Consider the following 20,075-nt stretch of genomic DNA (forward strand, 5'->3'; position numbering starts at 1 on the left):
ACTATACTGGATTTCAGTCACCCAGAGGGCCAGAAATATTAATCTTGGATTTGTTGCATAACACTACACCTCCTTCATTTTAAACGACTGAGAAAAAGAGTTTTTATTTTCCCCTCCTCCTCCATATAAAAGAGCGAGCTTTCTTCGCAAGAGGATTCGCGCGGCTTTGCAAAACCAGAGCACAAGGAATTCCCGCCTCCCACCATTGTTGGCAAAACCGAAGGGGAAAAGGAGACCAAAACAGACAAGATACGGTGGCACTTTAAAGGCTAACACCTTTATCTGGCGGGCAGGTTCTGCGCAACCTCCACCCTCTCACGTTCCACCCGCAGGAACGCTCGATCACACCCACCTCAGGCGCCGCCCTCCGAACTCTCGCGAGACTAGCCGTTGATTTCTACAGCTCCCCCTGCCGGAACCTTTTCATCGGCGCCGCTGGTCCAGCGATCTCGGGCCGGCCTGGGTTGTTTTCTTCTTCCCGGCTTCCAGTGTTGCGCCATGGCCGCTGCGGAGCTTTGTGGGCCGCGGCTCCTCGCGGCGGGCTTCCTTCGCCTCCTCCTTCCCTCCGATTCGCGGCCCGGGCGGGCCTGTTAGTCCTCGGGGGGGAACCCGCGTCGGGGCTGCAGGCGGCCCAAGACAGGTAACCCGGAAAGGCCGGCAGCCTCGCCAGGGCCGCCGCTGGGCGTTGTTGACGGCGGAGCAGGAAGGGCGGCGTTGGCTGGTAGCCGGAGGACACCGGCGGACCACCGAGGCCCGCTTGGCCGCCTCCTGGGGCGCGTTGGTGGTGGGGGACTCGGGCTGACTCCGAAGGGAAAACCGGTTTCGTTTCCGGGGGGGGGCGGAGGGGGCCCCGAACCCTCCTCCTCCTCCTCCTCCTCGCGGGGGTTCCTAGGCGACCGTTTTCAAAGCCAGCACAGCTGGTTAAAGGATGCCGTGGACGGGGCCCCGTCTGAATGCCGGCCTCGGATGGCGGCGGCGGGGCTCATGGCGCGGGTGGGGTGGCGGTTTTCTCACCCGGCGGCCTCTCCCTCCGCCGCCTCCTCCTGCTCCCCTTTGGCTGTCGCCGTGTTTGTGCCTTTCGCTGCGCCCCCCCCCCGCCGCCGCCGCTTGCCCCCTCTTCCAGAAAGGGGTCGGAGGGTCTGTGGAAACCTCGGGGATGCCTCGGCATCAACAAGCAAGCACGGCTTTCATTTTCCCGGCAGTCGCGGCGCCTTGGAGCTTGTGAGGAGAGTTTGCAAGAGGCCGGGAACAGTTGGCCGCCTCTCGGTATAGTCAGGGGCTCGAGGGACCGCCGTTGGAGGAGGTGGAGGAGGCGGCGGCAGCCCCTTGCTGTGGAGCAGTTCCGGGCCGGCCGGCCCGCCTGCCTGGCCCCTGGCGGAGGACCATGTGGGGCTGTTCTGTCCTGCCAGGGCCGGGGCGCCAGCGTTGGCGGTGAAATTAGGCCCCCACGGGACCCCGGTGGTGTGCTCCGTGCTCCAGAGGATTTCAAGAAGTTTGGGCAAAGCCCTCTGGCTGGGCGTCTTTGTTGAGGGTTCAGCTTTCAGGCTCCTTTCTTCGTTCAAATAAATCAGATTTTTGTAAATTTAGACACAGGTGTGATGTTTATTGGTGTGTTCAACAAATAACTGGTGTCAACAAAATTATTCCAGCGTTTTCCTTCTTCTGACGACCGGTCAGCCAGGGGCTTCCATTCTTCGTCTAGGAACCGGTTCCCTTCACCCGAGTTCCACGGACCTGGCCAATATATAGATATGTTGTCGTCTGGGCCATCCACCCACACAGAACATCCAACGGGTGTGTGTGTGTGTCTTCCAGGGTCCTCCTTCACCCTCATTTTGTTCATCTTCCATTCCAGCCTCTCCTTCTTTTCTCTCTCTACTCTCTCTTTTTCTTCTCTTAGCTTTCTCCTCCACTCTCTGGCTTCTGCTTCTCCCCAATAAGAGGGTCTCAGGGGAATTTCTCTCCTTTTTCTATAGTCCGCCTCCTCCTTTGGGACCCTCAGCCTTTCTCATGCTCCAATCCAGGGTTCCTCCCTCCAGTCCCACTCCCAACCTGGTGGTAACTGTTCTTCCCTCTTGATATCTGTTGTTCCTGCCTCTTATCTCCACTCTCTTCTTCTGCTCTATTCCCACCATTTTCCCTGCGTTCCTTCAGTAGTTAACTTTTGTGTTTCTCCTTTTATTTCCTGTGTATCTGTCCCTTGCTGCTCTGTTCTCTTGGGAGATGAGGCGGGCAAACTCTATCTCGGCAATAAGGGGAAGGGATCACACTCCAGCAAGAGGGCAAACCCGCTCACCACCTGTCTCACAATCTTAAAGGCCCTTCTTATCCTGCCATACCTATTCCGCAGTGCCTTCTGAAGTGGCATTAACAATCTCTTTATGTTTTATCTTTCTGTATAAATTGGTCAAGATGCTGATGTAACAAGTCGGATATTGGTAACTAGTTAGGCAGTTAGCGTATTTTGAGAAGCTGTATAAAGTACCCATCGCTGTGCGACAATAGTGATGGATAGAAAGAAATGAAGAGTTAATTTTGCTATGGCATGTTACTTTTATCTTACTGACATTGATAAATGTAGCATCTGAATTCTAGAGGAAAACTTTATTGGTTTGTGGTGAATTACCCAACTTAACCTGTTATGGTTTAAAAGCAAATCGCTGGAACTGATAGCCTTAACTTCCGCTGAAGAACATAAAACTTATTTCAGTATAGCAGGCCCTGATTGCAGTTTTGTAGATTCCTCAAATGGTAATAGGTGTAGGCAGCATCCTCTGATCCTGGGTTGTTGTCACTAACATGCTAACATGTATGATGTGTTTTCACAAACACCTTTTAATTTATCTGAGTTCAGGCTTCTGTGATACAATAGCCCTTTCACCTAGTCAAGACAACTTCATGTATTACAGAATTTCCACATGGGTTGCATACTGTTTTCTCCTTTGGAGGCCAAATTCCTCTTTCTCTTGCCTAGTTATGCTAGCAGAAAGGAAATGGTTTAATTTGAAGGGCTAATTAATATAGGAGTCTTCATTGTGTGATAATGGTGTGTGACCAGGAATCCAAGTGGGGACTCGTTCATTAGTGGCAATTTATTGCTGCAAGTTATGCTATTTCTTTTGCCTTCTTTTTGTGTATTTTGGTCAGAGTTTGTATTTAAATAGATGAAATGACTCTTAGAATAGTTGGTGATACTGGTTAAAACATATGTTCATTTCTGGTGTAGGTAAAGATTGTCTTTTCTGCCTTGGTTTAGTAAAGATTTTCTTCTGAATTCTTGTCAGTTTGTCTGCATGGAACTTCGCGGGGATGGTTTGCTAGTTTCAGCCTCAGCAGCCGAATGGTCCTTCTTTGACATCTTTCTCTCATCACACCTTGTGGTAAGACGTTTCTGCTTTGCTCCTATAAAAATCATTAGAATGATATTTCGATTGATTTCTGATGAGTTAGGTTATAACAGCATTTAATTGATTTTTATTTAAGTCTTCAAGGCGATTGTTAGTCATCTTCCATTCTATGAAAATTACGCATGTTGAGATGTCTTAGAATATGCTTGATTTTATTGTAGATGAGGCTCCTTTGTTCTAGTGTAAATTCTGCAGATCAATGTGCCCTCTGTTTTTATTAGGTAACATCAGTCCAATTCTGGATTTTCATATAAGTGAGACATCTGACGTTGCAGTCATGACTTCAAGACAAGGAGATGTTCCTGGTAAAATTAAATTTTCAAGTACAATGTGAATTCTTTGGTGAAGTGTGGTATACAACAAGCTGTTGATAAAAAGCAGCAAGGAACCTTGCAGTGCCTTGCATCATGATCTGTGGACTTCCGTCCATGAAAGCTTATGCCAGACAAAACTTGTTAATCTTTTAGGTGGCAGAAGACTTTATTGCTTTGTTGCAACAGATCAACATGGATACCTCTGCTCAGAAAATAATCTGTAGTTCCCTAATTCAGATTTTCTAATTTTGGGGTTCTTATGAGGGTCCATCTGTATTAAGCTTGCACCCAGAGATCTGGTGCTCCCACTAGTAATATTTTGTTCCAGAAAAGCCTCTGCCTTGGAGAACTAGTTATTTGTGGTAGCAGCTGTCATTTTTCTTCTTTTTTAATTGGGGATACTAATGATCAGTAGCTGCTGTGTCTGGATGATCCTGACTAATCTACTAAAATGAGCTTGTGCTCTTGTGAGAGAAGTTCTTTGAATCTGACCTTCTGTTCCTCAAAGGTGTTTTCAGGCTGCCTATGGGATTACGTATTTCATTATGTTAAAGTGCATACTGCCATGTCCTATTTTACCTTGCTTCTAAGTGCATTTATTGAAATTGGATAGCTGGTATGTCACTTCACATGAATATATGAAGAGAAAGGGTCATTGACTGACTGGGGGAAGTGTCATAGACAACACAGATCTCTCTTAGCAGTGAATAATCTCTCAATTCCAGTATTATAGAATTTGCTTGTTTGTTTTTGAGGACCTGTTTAATTTTTCTGTGAAAATAAAAGTGATCTATAGTTGCACATGCTCACCTTTTAAAACTATTTATATTTACTGGCTGCAAAATCCGTGCTTTTGAAATGCTATACAATTTTTAAAAAATATTTCCAGGTATACAGGATGTTTGTAGTATTATATATTTTTAGAATTGTTGTGATTTATTTCCCTTGATTTGTTAAGAATGAGTTGGTCATGATCAAAACATTTGTAAGAACTACATTACTTTCCCCAGAAGAACTTCTTAACAAAAAGACTAGTTCAATGTTTACTACTTATAAAGTAAAGCTCCAAGCAGCCCCATCCACTTTGAAATGTCCATCTTTGTTCTTAGCTATTGAGCATGGCTCTGGAAGCCTTTTAGGAAAGATGTCCCAGCCAATTGCAATGAGCCGTCGGGCATTCAGTTATGATGATGCTCTGGAGGATACAGCACCAATGACTCCTCCTCCTTCAAACATGTGCTCCAGCATCCTCTGGAAAGAGCCAGTCATTCCAGAACGAAAATATGAGCAACTTTCTAAGGTATGAAGTCTGTAGAATGAGTCCATCAGTGGCACAAGTTTTTTGGAAAATTTTGGTTATGGTGTTCCAGTGAGGACAGAGTGATAGTCGATGTAAACCAACTACTTCACTGGAGTACATTGGAGGGACCATATGTTGATGCTGTGGATGCTTTATTTGCAGCTGGAATTCTTGAGAGAGAAACACATCTTTAAGACAAGAAAAAGAACAGCAGGAATGGCATTAACTGGTCTCACCTGGTGAAGTGTCTCTTGACACTGAATAGAAATGCCACAATTGAAAAGCACTAAGATCCCTAGATAGAGTAACTTTGATGGAAGGGATAGAAAAGAATCACATTTTGTTGAAATGCTTCCTTTCAAAGGCTGAAAAGAATAGTTTCGCCTTACAACAGTGTATTCTGAACTTTGTTTTGGAAATGTTAAATGTTAAAACTGTAGAAGCACTCTATTTAGTTTTGTTCTTGATTCCACTTAGTCATTCTGTAAATACTAATGTTTTAACATCTGTTATTGTTTAAATATATTTAGATAGAATATAGGAAAAATAGACATATGTGGGAAAAACTGGAAGTCTGCTATTCAGAGACATGCAATACAGTTGCCTTACACAATTCAAATAAAACTAAATATTTAAGTTACCGAGTTTTAAAACAGGGGCCCAAAATCTTTATGCATGCATAAGAGAAACTGTGCAGGGTTCTTGCTGACAGCATGCTCCTATGCAACAGCTGGTTGTATGGCTGATTTTTGTAATCAGTGCCTGACTGCACACATAAAGGAGAGCCTCCTGGAGGAGTAGAAATGCTTAGGCAATTGTGTAAGCAAACAGGATTCTAGCTGAGGTGCTTTCTAAATACTGTATATATTTGCAAGGGTTGAGTAGCTGTGGCAGGGAATTAATTGTGAACATTCTGATTTTTGAATTTATTGTTCAAGCAGACAATGAGTTCAGTGGATAGGAACTTCGTTTGCTTGTTTGTTTTTGAGGACCTGTTTAATTTCTTTTTCTGTGAAAATAAAAGTGATCTGTAGTGGCACATGCTCACCTTTTAAGACTATTTATATTTACTGGCTGCAAAATCCGTGCTTTTGAAATACTATACAATTTTTTAAAAATATGAGGTAGAGTAGAAGAACACCAAGAGCAGCATGTTGAGTCTGTTCCTACAGGTGTAGTTTTCATTTTCAGATTCAGCCCCTTGAGGATCAGGAAAAATTTGTGAAATTCTCCTGGGATAATTTTGCATCTTTGTCCTCAAACTGCACCTGACTTCCTCTGTACAGGTTGAGGAAGGGGAGATTAGCATGCATCCATCTGCCATAATTCCCTCATCTTCCACTGAGTCTGTGAACAAGGTTCCAGTGGTGAAGGCCAAGGCCACCCACATCATCATGAATTCTCTCATTACAAGTAAGAGCTTCTATTCATTGAATAGGCTAGCTAATCTGGCCATGAAATTTTGCACTAGAAACTAGTTTCCCTTATTATATTGGTTACTACTGTACTCTGAACTATGCAATCCAGTTGCATCTGTTCAAAAGGACTAAAAGCAGATTAAGTGTTTTAAGGTGGGAATGGGCAATTTGTCGTCCAGCAGATGTCATTGAACTGCAGCTTCCATTTGGCCCATCCAGCATAGCCAGTGGTGGGGATGATGGGATTTGCATTCAGCCAACATCTGCAAGTCCACATGTTGCCCACCAGTATTCTAATGGAAGGAGACAGAACGTTTAAAGTCCTAAGCAAAATACTATAACAAAATAGAAATTTATTTCAGATTCTTATCCTCTTTTATATCTAAATCTTAGTTTGTGAGCTAGTAGAAGAAACATTGATAGTTCCTCATGATTTCTACACCACTTAATTACTCATTGTGTGGCAGTGTTAATGGGCCTGTACTGCCGGCTCTTACTTGTTAGCTTGGGTAATGCATTCCATTTGTCTGGTAAATGTTGTCTCACCATGAATGGTTGTGAAAGAAAAATGGTTGGTCTTTATGTGTATTAGTAGCTATTAAATCTTTTTGGGAAAGATAATGAAGTGAGTTGATAGTAAATTATACTGAGAAGCTCAATAGGCAGCTTAAGAGTACACTTTCTGGAAGTCAAGCTAACCTACAGTGCATGAATCAGCATTAATGTAAGTTTTTTTCTGCCATGCTGGATGTGTGATGGCTTATTGTTTTGGATGGCTGTTGTGGAAAGTACTTCTAGAACAGACGTCTGGAATGGCAGTCTTAACAGGTGCAGCATTTTAAGATATTTCAGTGATAGGGCATCTGTTTTGCACACGAAGAATCTTAAGGTTCTCCATGTGACAGTTCAGCCTGAAACCCAGGAAAGCCTTTCAGTCCTGACAGTATTGGACTAATGATTTGACAGGCCAGCAAGGCAGTCCTTTTCTCTTAAGATGGTGGCTACTAATGCATTATTCAGTTGAAAAGAACCACAGAGGAAAAGGGACAATGTTTTGATCTATATTGCAAAAGTTGGGAAGACAACTGTGTTGTTTTTTTCCATTAGAATATGCTCAGGATCTTCTTCATACAGGTGGCACGTTCTCCCTTGGCCATGATTTTGTTTTTGTACATATGGACTTAAACTGGACAGTTTTTGGTACATGACAAAAGGTGTTTCCATAAAGGTTTTAAAAAGCGGTGGATAACTGGTTGTCCAGGTGTTGGGAGTGCAGTTCCAAATCCTTGTCATTGGCTATGACAAAGGAGAGCTGCAGCCTGGCAACATCTGGACAGCCATAAATTGACCATGCCTAGTTTAGAACATCTGGCTTTGGATTCTAAAAGAATAGTATCTCTTATAGAACAAACCTCAGCCAAGGGACATTGTCCTAAATTGTCTTGATCTTCTCTTGTAATCAAGTCCTGTTGTTTCCACCAGCTAAAACTTCCATCACCAGAGTATTTCAGAGTAAGATGTTATTGCTCTGGCTCTTTACTATAGGTGGTGCAGATGGTTTCAAAAACTCTCAAAACATAATCTTTTATTTCCCTCCCCAATGGTAAATGCTGTATGACATTCTCTTGAAAATCTGTGGCAGGCAGTAGTGTTTTGTGGCATGTGTGAATGTGTCATGTTGTCCGTTCTAGAACAAACTCAGGAGAGCATTCAGCGCTTTGAACAGCAGGCAGGGCTGCGAGATGCCGGATACACTCCCCACAAGGGCCTCACAGCAGAGGAGACAAAATACCATCGCGTGGCTGAGTCACTCCATGTAAGGTGTTTGAGCCCCACTGGACTTCAGTTAGTTACTTTAGTTGGTAGAGGTGGTCAGGGACTGTGCTATGTGGAGGGATGGAATGTTTGCAGATGGATGTCATTGACACATAATTGGCTTCTTCTGATATTTCACAATGTTATTGATCGTATGCTGAACACATTTTGAATTGATGCTGGATCAGGTGCTAGCAATGAAGTCGACTGTCTAAATTATGGAACAATAACTTCATACTCCCCTCCCCCAGTCCAGTCTGTAGAGGGTCTGGTGGAATCTATGGGCCTGATTGTAAAGTCCCATTCCTGGAGTGGAGTACCTTCCTCTGTGTAATGCTAACCCTTGCAGCTAGGATGGAGAGTGATATGCAGGGAATGTCAGTCACCGTTACTTTCAGTCAGTTACTGGTAATAACTGTAAGATTTCATCCTGTCTCATTTACCTTCCTAATTGGGAACGTGAGTGAGGTAGGGAGAAGCCTTATTAGTTCTAATCACTGATCAGAGATAATGGGATTTCCTTCTTATGTCTCTTGGTGTCCAGTAGACAGTGAGGGGCAGAAAGGACTGCTTACGGCTCTTGGTTGAGAAAGTGGAAATGGGCACTGGGAGAGGCCAGATGACATTGGGGAATGGGCCTAGAGCCCCACATCTCTGTCTTTGTGTCATGTTGTAAGGAAGTCTTTAACGGGTCAGAAAATGCTTCTGTTATGCCTTATTAATGTAATAAATGCAACTAATTTTGACTGTTTGCTTGCTAGATTAGAAAACTCCTAGTAGCACACCTCTGCTCCTTTTAACAGAATCTGAAGATGCAAAGTGGAGAGATGGCAAAGGAAGAGAAACAGGCGTCTTCTACCCAGTCTACTCCAAGCAACACTCCACATTCTTCTCCCAAGCACACATACAGGTACATTCCCCAAGAAGAAAGAGAAGGGGACTTAGAATTGTGCTTAAGGAGTTGGAATCCCAGTTTCCTTTGCGCATGATGTTTTCACATGAGGACTCTGTTCAACTCTTCCATACTGTGTCTTTGATGATATTAAATTTTCTGTTTTTTTCATGGCAGGGGCTGGTTTAGTCAGGGAACCTCCAGTTCCATTACTGGTCCCGATTTTGCGGCCATGGATTCCAGTGGAGATGGTGAGAAAATACCATCTGAAAAATGGAGCCTCTTTGGACCCAGAACTCTTCAGAGATCTGCTACAGACACAGGTATAAGCATGCATTGAAGCAACATATTTATCATTCAGCTATATGCAGTCACCTATTTTACAGAGGATGAGAATAGCAAACAAGTTCACCTTTGGCTTGAAAGGCTAAAGACAGCAAGACACAAGACTATAGGAAGTGTTGAAGTGAAAATAAAAAAACAGTACAACTGTGGCTGCAGTTGAGAATTGAACTGGACCTGCAGAAGGGAACACATGCATCAGATGGCCTTTTGTAATATGTGTTTGCATCCTTCTGGAAGCCCTGAATGTTCCTTTCAAAAATCAGTCAGAAAATGAACATTTGGTTGGGCTCATAATAATAGCCTTTCACTATATCTGATTGTGCATTTGTAGCAGTAAGGATATGTACTTTCATTTCTGTAATTGGCATCACTACTAATAAATATTAGTATTTTTTCCTTCCTGTGCAACTTAATGTAGCAAGAAATGTTTGTACCATTCTTTCCTGATTAATGTAGATGTTATGCTTGTTTAGTGGTGTTCTGAAAATGTAGAGTGGATGGACTCTCTTAAACTAGCTGGATTGTTGTTCTAATATTTTCAGAAATGTTGGTGCATCTTGTAGTGAAAATGAAATCCTACTCAGCACAAAGCTACACTAGATGAAGTACAAATGCAACATCCTTTCCTTGCAGTGTTAGTAGTAACTTGCACATATAATGTAGGAATACACTGAAACATTTTTTCATGACAAACAAAACTGTGATAGGGCATGACTGATAATAGTGTTTAGACCTTGTTAAAATGCCAGTTGTGTGAGCTAAAGATAGGCATGGTGGTTTGCTTCTATTTCCTTTTGCTTATTTCCATTGCACACTTTTCTTTCCTCAGGTGGTTTCACCATCCAAGCCTACAAGGGTGCCCAGAAACCAACCCCAATGGAATTAATGCGTGCCCAGGCCACTAGGATGACAGAGGATTCTGCAACTTTTAAGCCCCCCAAGATGGACATTCCAGCTATGGAGGAAAAGAGGCGGTCTCCACGTTCTCACAGTCTCAAACCCCGTGACCTGAATGTGCTTGCTCCCACAGGATTCTAGGGACACTTCTGATTAAAGGGCAGTAATATTTGATAGCAAACTAAGTGCTATTAGGCTTTCCCCCCATTCCATTCAAGCTCACTTGACAGGAAGGTATGTCTTCTAGCACCAAAATATACTGGCTGATGAAACACTGTCTGGGAGATTTTTTCAGCTGATTGATCTCTCTCCGCCCCCCCCCCCCCAAGTTTCTTCTGGACAGCACAAAATTATACCATTCTGCCAGTCAGGTTCTTGCATTCTGTGCTTTTGTGTTCAAAGGAAAAACTGGCTTTATTGGCTTGAATATCTGAGCTACTGTTCTTACATAGATTCATATCAGTTCATCGAATTACAGTATGTGATGTTCCCTTTTGAGAACTTTCTAGGGAACCTAGGATTGACTGGTATAAAGGTCTATCAAGAGCCTTTTTCTTGAAGACTTCATTAACCTGCTGCACAAATCACTGCTTGTCTATTTCCACTTTGAAGAGATCCATGTCTTAATATTTGAACATGAAAAAAGAAAAGACCCGCTTTCAAGGCCTGTGACATGAAACATATTGGTTTGTGATCTTTTGTTTTTCCCATCAAGCGGTTTGCCCTATGTTAAGGCTGCAACCAAAGTAGGATGAGCAAGCAGCTTTTTTTCCAGATTGGCAGAACTCTGCCTTAAAAAGTGGGAGGGAGATCATGGCAATGGTATTTGGCCAGTGATGTTTTGGGAATTCCTAATGCACTTCTCAGGAAAAGGATGTAAAATGGTTATTGAGAAAGAGGCCATGCTCGTTTCTATTTATGCTTCACCAGAGGACAGACGGATCTGTGTGAAGTGTTAGAGTGTACAGATAGTCCAACAACTGCTCAACTTAGATGTGAAGATTATTAATAACAAATTATGTAAGGTGTTTTCACAAATTTCTACCAGCTGTTGAAGACTCTGTGTATCTGTTATGTACTTGGAGAAAAGTGGGAGATGTTCATTTTTTTCCTTGATACAAACTTTTAAGCCACAGGTTGGCTTTACATTACAGTAATGAGATTGCAGCTTTAGAGCATCTCTTACATAGAAGCTTTTGTCATTGTTGAATGGCATGTTTAAAATGACTTCCCACTAATTTTTAATGCCCTAAAGAGGGCCTGTGTCCTATTTGCACCCACATACTCTTTCTATAAATCATGGATGGTGAGGTAGCCTTGCCTCACCCAGCCTTCTCTCTTGCTCCCTTTTCAAAATAGCATCTTTATGTGCATTGTTTTGACTGCACTCTAATCCAGGCTTTTAGTCATGTCATCACTGCTTTTGTGTAGTAAGATGCAACTGTTTGGGTAATGTTTTAATTTATTTTGTGATATTTTGTGGTCATGTCTCTGCCTAACGCTTCCACAGAATAAACACACCTTGTGAATGAGTTACGTTGCCATTATTGTAGCAGTACAGCATTCATTGCAGTACCATGATCTCGGTCTGCTCATTGCTAAGGTTACAGTACTCCATCCGTTTACTTAAGCCTTCACCTATTGTGTTGACTAAGATTTGACTTTTTAATTAATGTGCACAGGAGAAGCTAATTTCAAGTGTCCTTGTAAATACAAAATCTGTCACCTTATTCCACTCTCCAGCTGGTAAAATAATTTATTACAAAAGCTATATAAAACTCACATGGAAACAAGTATAGACCAACAAATGTAACCATTGGGTCTAAAATTAACATGTTCAACTGCTAGTACAAAGCATGACTGGAATGCAGAGATAGGGATTTTATGTTCAGTTTAAGAATTCTATTCAAAGAGTCATTGCTTAGCTTTTTCTGTTTGGAAGAGGTCTATCTTTTTAGCTCATCAGTAGTCCTCTTAGATATTCATAGCAGTGAGGAACAATACTTGGAGTAGCTCGATCTTTTCCAGGATGGGTGAGGGAATTGGCTGCCCCAAGATTTTAGAGACGTGTTTCTGGAAGCTTTGAACTTTGCACCTGATATCATATTCTTCAATATAATCTTCTCGCTGTAGCTTGGGTTTAACAGCCTTTGAAATTAAAGGAATCCGGTCACGAATAGAGATTCGTAAGTGCCCTACAAAATGAAGAAATGGAGAACGATTGTTGAATGACGAAGGGAATCGGTTTTAACTGTAAGGGCTGTGTTTACTTTGCAGTTAGGATGTTACAGGTTTTGTTCATAAATGTCCTCTGGAAAACTGAAGTCAAGTTACTGGAATACAGTACAGGGTTATCACTTTTTGGAAAGTCAGGCAACTGGAAATTTTTCAGAAGCCAGGGAAGTTGTGATTAAGATATACTTGCCTAGTTTATCTTTGGTGGAAGTTGGCATGGAGAAGTAACAAAGTATAAGTGGAATTTAATTACAGTACAGTATGTCCTTTCCCAGTTCTACCTTTGTTTCCCCAGTAACCAGCTTACTGTCTTTGTTGAGGTCTGGCCCTACAGGATTTGCAAGGTTAGTCTGTAGCTTTCGCAAAACAAAACTGGTTTATATGTTGTAGAGCAACATATAAACTGCAAGCATTTAAATGTTTTCATTCCTACTTGCTAGTACAGTGGTGCCTTGCTTAACGAGTGCACCGTATAGCGATGTTTCCGTATAGCGATCCCTTTTTCGGGATCGCTATACGGAAACATACCTGATCTTCGCAATGGGGAAAACCCGCATTGCGAAGATCTGGTATTGCGGCGGCCATTTTGGAGCCGCCGAACAGCTGATCGGCGGTTCCAAAATGGCCGCCGGAAGCCCGGAAATGGCTGCCGGCAGCCGTTTTCGCGCCCTGCCCTTGCTTAGTGAAGGCGCGAAAATGGCTGCCGGCACCTGGAATCCTCGCTGAACGGGTAAGTAATGAAGGTATTGGAACGCATTAAATGAAGTTTAATGCGTTCCAATACCTTTCCCCTACCCGTTTAGCGATGATTCCGTATAGCGAGGGTTAATCCGTTCCGGATTAACCCTCGCTATACGGGGCACCACTGTACTACATTTAGCTTATATATAAAGATAAACATGTTTCTTTGGATTTTGCCTCATATGTGTGTACAGACTAACACAGCTATCTCTTCTAAAACATGTTGGGTGCATCCTTGTGTATAGGAGGATTGTCTTTTGTAATTGAATTGCAAATGAGTTTTGCTGCTATTTGATTTCACTGAGAGCTAGCACTTTCTTCAAGCAAAGTGAAGTTTGCAAATAGGATTGTTTGTTCTTGCTGGAGTTTACAGAGAACCAGCTCTCTCACCCTCTTCTCACCCTCTTGCCCTGCAGATGAGGGTTGTCTGCTTCTACTAGATTGCAGAAATGATCTGTAAGCATTTTAACACCATCTCCTTCCCTGCTGCTGATCTATTCACTGTCTTGAATTCTGGAGGATTTGAATCTGTTGTAATTGATATAATTGTTGCAGTTGATCAGGCATGCTCTCACACACAAGACAACATTTGGAGGCTAAACACCATCAGAAAGAAGAAACAACTCAGAAGAAACTTGAGGAGAAATTAGACACTTTAAAAAAAGACTGAACAAAGAAGCAAAAATAGAAGAGGAAACAATTTTAAAAGTTGCAAAACAAAAAGAACTGTAAAAGTGATGGTTTTATATCTTAAATCTTTATTTTAAAAAGAATACAGTGGTGCCTCGCCTAGCGATTGCTCCGTTTTATGGCGAAATCGCTTAGCGATGCTGTTTTTGCGATCGCCTTGCAATGTTCTCTATGGGGAAATTTCGCTTTGCAATGATCACAGGGAAGCGATCATCACAAAGCCCCCATTTTCGCACAGTTGATTGGTGGTTTCAAAATGGCCGCCGGGGAAAAAACATGGCCGCCCGCTGTGTTTAGGGACGGATTCCTTGCTTTAGAGGCACCGAAAATGGCGGTGCTATGGAGGATCTTCGGTCAACGGTGAGTTTTAAGCCCATAGGAACGCATTGAAGGGGTTTCAATGCGTTTCTATGGGCTTTTTAATATCGCATAGCGATGTTTTAGTTCTGCAGTGATTTTTGTGGAACAAATTAACGTCGCTAAGCGAGGCACCACTGTAATCTGATTTGATTTTTATTTCAGTGACCATTTGGAAAGAACATTGGAATTTCATTTTATATACCTTTTACTGTATCTTTAAAGGAACAACGAACAAAATCATGTTTCAGAGATTATTTGAAGTTTCGATTTTGGTGTAATTTTTAGTGCAGTTTTGAAACATTTCTACAGATATTTAAAGAAGCTCACAATATATTTTTGCAGTTGAGACAAAAGTTCATCGGGAAATGGAACGTTTTAATTGCAACCCTAGAATAATTTTGCTCCTTTCCACCTCTACCATTTATTGGATTTTCTCCGATTTGACCCATGAAGCTGATGCTTAAGTATGGTGTTAATGGGGGAAAAAGGACAAAAGCATGCAGTTCTCTGACAGGTGTGAGGAAAACTGCTATGTCTGTAGGTGGTGGCTTAATAAATGATGAATTAGCATAGATGAGATGGCCTAGAAGTAGTTTGTTTGTTTGTATTTGGTCAGGTCAGGATCACTCTAGGCAGCTAACAACATAAAATTATACAAGAGGTATATATATATATATATATATATATATATATATATATATATATATATATATATATATATATATATATATATATATATATATATATATATATATATATATATAAACAATTTTTAAATAGCAAAACATTAAACAAGGTAGGGGAGACAATAGGAGGGAAGAAAAGGAGGTCAGGAATTATCTGATGGGAAGGCCTGCCGAAACATCCATGTTTTTAATTGATTTTTGAAAATACCCAGCGAGGGAGCCACACGAATCTCAGGAGATAGGTTGTTCCAGAGGCGAGGAGCCACCGCCGAGAAGGCCCGATTTCTTGTTTTTGCCTTCCGGGCCTCCCTCGGCGTTAGGCTCCTCAGCCTCACCTCCTGGCTCGCACGAGTGACACGGGTAGATCTCGGTGGGAGTAAGTGTTCCGCCAAGTATCGAGACCCTAAACCGTTTAGGGCTTTGTACATTAGTGTTAGCACTTTGAAGTCGATGCGGAACTGGATGGGCAGCCAATGCAGTGCGGCCAGAGTGGGTGAGATATGTTGGTATTTTTTCACACCACTAAGTAATCTGGCTGCCGCATTCTGCACCACCTGTAGTTTCCGCAGCAGCCTCAAAGGTAGCCCCATGCAGAGCGCATTGCAGTGATCTAATCTTGAGATTACGAGCGCGTGCACCAAGATAGTGAACGCCCCAACATCAAGGTAGGACCGCAGCTGGGCTATCCGCCTGAGGTGAAAAATGGCGGTACGGACCACCAATGCCACCTGGGATTCCATTGTACGCGCCGGGTCCAGATGGATCCCCAAGCTGCGGACCCCATCCTTGGCGGGCAGAGTCACTGCCCAAAAAACGAGGGAGTTTCCCAAATCCCCAACTGTGGGGGCGCCCACCCTCAGTACCTCCGTCTTGTCCGGGTTCAGCCTCAGCCCGTTCTCCTGCATCCATTTCAGTACGGCCTCCAGGCAGCGCTGGAGGCACAAAACGGCATCTCCTGCAGTTGGTGAAAAGGAGATGTAGAGCTGGGTGTCATCGGCATACTGATGAAACAAGGCTCCACACCCCCTGATGACCCCACCCAGCGGCCTCATATAGATGTTAAACAGCATTGGGGAGATAATCGACCCCTGTTTGTTTGTTTGTTTGTTTGTTTGTTCAGTCGTTTAGTCGTGTCCGACTCTTCGTGACCCCATGGACCAGAGCACGCCAGGCCCTCCTATCTTCCACCGCCTCCCGGAGTTGTGTCAAATTCATGTTAGTTGCTTCGATGACACTGTCCAACCATCTCATCCTCGGTCGTCCCCTTCTTCTCTTGCCTTCACACTTTCCCAACATCAAAGTCTTTTCCAAGGAGTCTTCTCATGAGATGGCCAAAGTACTGGAGCCTCAGCTTCAGGATCTGTCCTTCCAATGAGCACTCGGGGTTGATTTCCTTTAGAATTGATAGGTTTGTTCTCTTTGCAGTCCAGGGAACTCTCAAGAGTCTCCTCCAGCACCACAATTCAAAGGCATCAATTCTTCGGCGGTCAGCTTTCTTTATGGTCCAGCTCTCACTTCCATACAACACTACAGGAAAAACCATAGCTTTGATTATTCGGACTTTTGTTGGCAAAAGTCTCTCCTTTTTAAGATGCTGTCAAGGTTTGTCATTGCTTTCCTCCCAAGAAGCAGGCGTCTTTTAATTTCGGGGCTGCTGTCTCCATCTGCAGTGATCATGGAGCCCAAGAAAGTAAAATCTGTCACTGCCTCCATATCTTCCCCTTCTATTTCCCAGGAGGTGATGGGACCAGTGGCCATGATCTTAGTTTTTTTGATGTTGAGTTTCAGACCGTTTTTTGCACTCTCGTCTTTCACCCTCATTACAAGGTTCTTTAGCTCCTCCTCACTTTCTGCCATCAGAGTGGTATCATCTGCATATCGGAGGTTGTTGTTATTTCTTCCGGCAATCTTAATTCCAGTTTGGGATTCCTCCAGTCCAGCCTTCCGCATGATGTATTCTGCATATAAGTTAAATAAGCAGGGTGACAATATACAGCTTTGTCGTACTCCTTTCCCAATTTTGAACCAATCCGTTGTTCCATATCCAGTTCTAACTGTTGCTTCCTGTCCCACATATAGGTTTCTCAGGAGATGGATAAGGTGGTCAGGCACGCCCATTTCTTTTAGGACTTGCCATAGTTTGCTGTGGTCCACACAGTCAAAGGCTTTTGCATAGTCAATGAAGCAAAAGTAGATGTTTTTCTGGAACTCTCTGGCTTTCTCCATAATCCAGCGCATGTTGGCAATTTGGTCTCGAGTTCCTCTGCCCCTTCGGAATCCCGCTTGTACTTCTGGGAGTTCTCGGTCCACATACTGCTGAAGCCTACCTTGTATGATTTTGAGCATAACTTTGCTGGCGTGTGAGATAAGTGCAATTGTCCGGTAGTTGGAGCATTCTTTGGCACTGCCCTTATTTGGTAATGGGATGTAGACTGATCTTTTCCAGTCCTCTGGCCACTGTTGAGTTTTCCAAACTTGTTGGCATATTGAATGTAGCACCTTAACAGCATCATCCTTTAAGATTTTAAATAGTTCAACTGGAATGCCATCACCTCCACTGGCCTTGTTGTTAGCCAGGCTTTCTAAGGCCCACTTGACCTCACTCTCCAGGATGTCTGGCTCTAGGTCAGCAACTATATTGTCTGGGTTGTCCGGGATATCCAAAACTTTCTGATATAATTCCTCTGTGTATTCTTGCCACCTCTTCTTGATGTCTTCTGCTTCTGTGAGGTCCCTTCCATTTTTGTCTTTTATCATGTCCATCTTTGCACAAAATTTTCCTCTAATATCTCCAATTTTCCTGAACAGATCTCTGGTTTTTCCTTTTCTGTTATTTTCCTCTATTTCTTTGCATTGTTCATTTAAGAAGGCCCTCTTGTCTCTCCTTGCTATTCTTTGGAAGTCTGCATTCAATTTTCTGTAACTTTCCATATCTCCCCTGCATTTTGTTTCCCTTCTCTTTTCTGCTATTTGTAAGGCCTCGTTGGACAGCCACTTTGCTTTCTTGCATTTCCTTTTCTTTGGGATGGTTTTTGTTGCTGCCTCCTGTACAATGTTACGAGCCTCTATCCAAAGTTCTTCAGGCACTCTGTCCACCAAATCTAGTTCCTTAAATCTGTTCTTCACTTCTATTGTGTATTCGTAAGGGATTTGGTTTAGATTATACCTGACTAGTCCAGTGGTTTTTCCTACTCTCTTCAGTTTAAGCTTGAATTTTGCTATGAGAGGCTGATGATCAGAGCCACAATCAGCTCCAGGTGTTGTTTTTGCTGACTGTATAGAGCTTCTCCATCTTTGGCTGCAGAGAATATAGTCAATCTGATTTCGATGTTGCCCATCTGGTGATTTCCATGTGTAGAGTTGCCTCTTGTGTTGTTGGAAAAGGGTGTTTGTGATGACCAGCTTGTTCTCTTGACAAAACTCTATTAGCCTTTGCCGTGCTTTGTTTTGAACTCCAAGGCCAAACTTCCCTGTTGTTCCTTTTATCTCTTGACTCCCTACCTTAGCATTCCAGTCCCCCAGAATGAGAAGAACATCCTTCTTCGGTGTCAGTTCTAGAAGGTGTTGTAAATCTTCATAAAATTGTTCAATTTCAGTCTCCTCAGCAATGGAGGTTGGTGCATAAACTTGGATTATTTTGATGTTGAAAGGTCTGCCTTGGATACGTATTGACATCATTCTATCATTTTTGAGATTATATCCCATTATAGCTTTTCCCACTCTTTTGTTGACTATGAGGGCTACTCCATTCCTTTTACGGGATTCTTGCCCACAATAGTAGACATGATAATCATCTGAGTTGAAATCACCCATTCCCATCCATTTTAGTTCACTGATGCCCAGAATGTCGATGTTTATTCTTGCCATCTCCTGTTTGACCACCTCCAACTTCCCAAGGTTCATAGATCTTACATTCCAGGTTCCTATGCAGTATTGTTCTTTCCAGCATCGGACTTTCCTTTCACTTCCAGGCACGTCCACAGCTGAGCGTCCTTTCGGCTTTGGCCCATCCACTTCATCAGCTCTGGAGCTACTTGTACTTGTCCTCCGCTCTTCCTCACTAGCATGTTGGACGCCTTTTGACCTGAGGGTCCCATCTACCAGCGTCATATCTTTTAGCCTTTTGTTTCTGATCATGGGGCATTCTTGGCAAAGATACTGGAGTGGAATTGCCGGTTCCTACCCCAGGTGGATTGCGTTTAGTCAGAACTCTCCACCATGATCTGTCCGTCTTGGGTGGCCCTGCACGGCATAGCCCATAGCTTCTCTGAGTTACTCAAGCCCCCTCGCCACGACAAGGCAGCAATCCATGAAGGGGATCGACCCCTGTGGAACCCCACAGTTGAGGCTCCACGGGGCCGAGACACTCTTCCCAAGCTGCACTCTCTGGGGACGGTCCTCCAAGAAGGAACGGAGCCAGGCCAATGCCAGGCCACCTATTCCCAGCTCAGAAAGCCTCCCCAGGAGGATACTGTGGTCAATGGCCGCTGAGATGTTGAGGAGGACCAGCAGGGACACTTTGCCCCTGTCAGCCTCCCTCAGTAGGTCATCACACAGGACGACCAATGCCGTTTCTGTACCATGGTGCAGCCTGAAGCCCAACTGAAACGGATCCAGGGCATCTGTTTCATCCAGGAGCGCCTGAAGCTGATCGGCCACCACCCTCTTGAGCACCTTGCTTAAGAAAGAAACATTGGCGACAGGCCTATAATTGCCAATTTCATCCGCCGCCAAACTGGGTTTCTTTCTAATGAGCCTAATGAGTGTGTCCTTGAGGGCAGATGGAAATCTGCCCTCAACGAAAGACCCATTAATTATTGTGGTGGCCCATTCGGTTGTTTTCGGCCTGGCTGCCTTGATTAGCCAGGCCGGGCAAGGGTCCAGGGAGGAGGTGGTGGCACGGCAGCGATCAAGCGCCCTGGCCACAGTATCAGGTGTGACAGGCTGAAAGGAGTCAAAAGTCACCAGGCAAGAC

At 43.5% G+C, this 20,075-nt stretch overlaps 2 protein-coding genes across 4 annotated transcripts in view; one reads left to right on the forward strand and one right to left on the reverse strand.

Annotated features, from left to right (window-relative positions):
- Positions 1-499: 499 nt before the first annotated feature.
- KIAA1191 (KIAA1191 ortholog) lies at positions 500-11,920 on the forward strand. 2 transcript variants are annotated; one of them, XM_020791148.3, is made up of 9 exons: positions 500-640; positions 3,285-3,380; positions 3,629-3,712; positions 4,831-5,021; positions 6,308-6,434; positions 8,131-8,255; positions 9,058-9,164; positions 9,324-9,469; positions 10,321-11,920. In XM_020791148.3, the coding sequence occupies exons 3-9, from the start codon at positions 3,685-3,687 to the stop codon at positions 10,527-10,529; spliced, it is 933 nt and encodes a 310-aa protein (XP_020646807.3). In that variant the 5' UTR covers positions 500-640; positions 3,285-3,380; positions 3,629-3,684; the 3' UTR covers positions 10,530-11,920. The 2 variants fall into 2 exon arrangements, with proteins under 2 accessions (XP_020646807.3, XP_072846070.2); XM_072989969.2 differs by lacking the exons at positions 3,285-3,380; positions 3,629-3,712 and having other exon boundaries at positions 532-640.
- A 206-nt stretch (positions 11,921-12,126) lies between these two features.
- Positions 12,127-20,075, reverse strand: part of SIMC1 (SUMO interacting motifs containing 1) — a 36,802-nt gene continuing 28,853 nt past the window's right edge. For both annotated transcript variants that reach the window (XM_020791516.3, XM_072989961.2), the window contains exon 10: positions 12,127-12,583. In XM_020791516.3, the coding sequence (XP_020647175.3) occupies positions 12,363-12,583 (221 nt within the window). In that variant the 3' untranslated portion in view covers positions 12,127-12,362. The remainder of the gene's footprint in view (positions 12,584-20,075) is intronic.

This window comes from Pogona vitticeps, chromosome 2, assembly GCF_051106095.1.
Source record: "Pogona vitticeps strain Pit_001003342236 chromosome 2, PviZW2.1, whole genome shotgun sequence".
Lineage (NCBI taxonomy): Eukaryota > Metazoa > Chordata > Lepidosauria > Squamata > Agamidae > Pogona > Pogona vitticeps.

Coding starts and splice junctions, on each gene's coding strand:
- KIAA1191 (XM_020791148.3), top strand. CDS start 3,685: ATGACTTCAAGACAAGGAGATGTTCCTG. Junction 3,713..4,830: donor AAGACAAGGAGATGTTCCTG/GTAAAATTAAAT, acceptor CTTTGTTCTTAG/CTATTGAGCATGGCTCTGGA. Junction 5,022..6,307: donor AATATGAGCAACTTTCTAAG/GTATGAAGTCTG, acceptor TCCTCTGTACAG/GTTGAGGAAGGGGAGATTAG.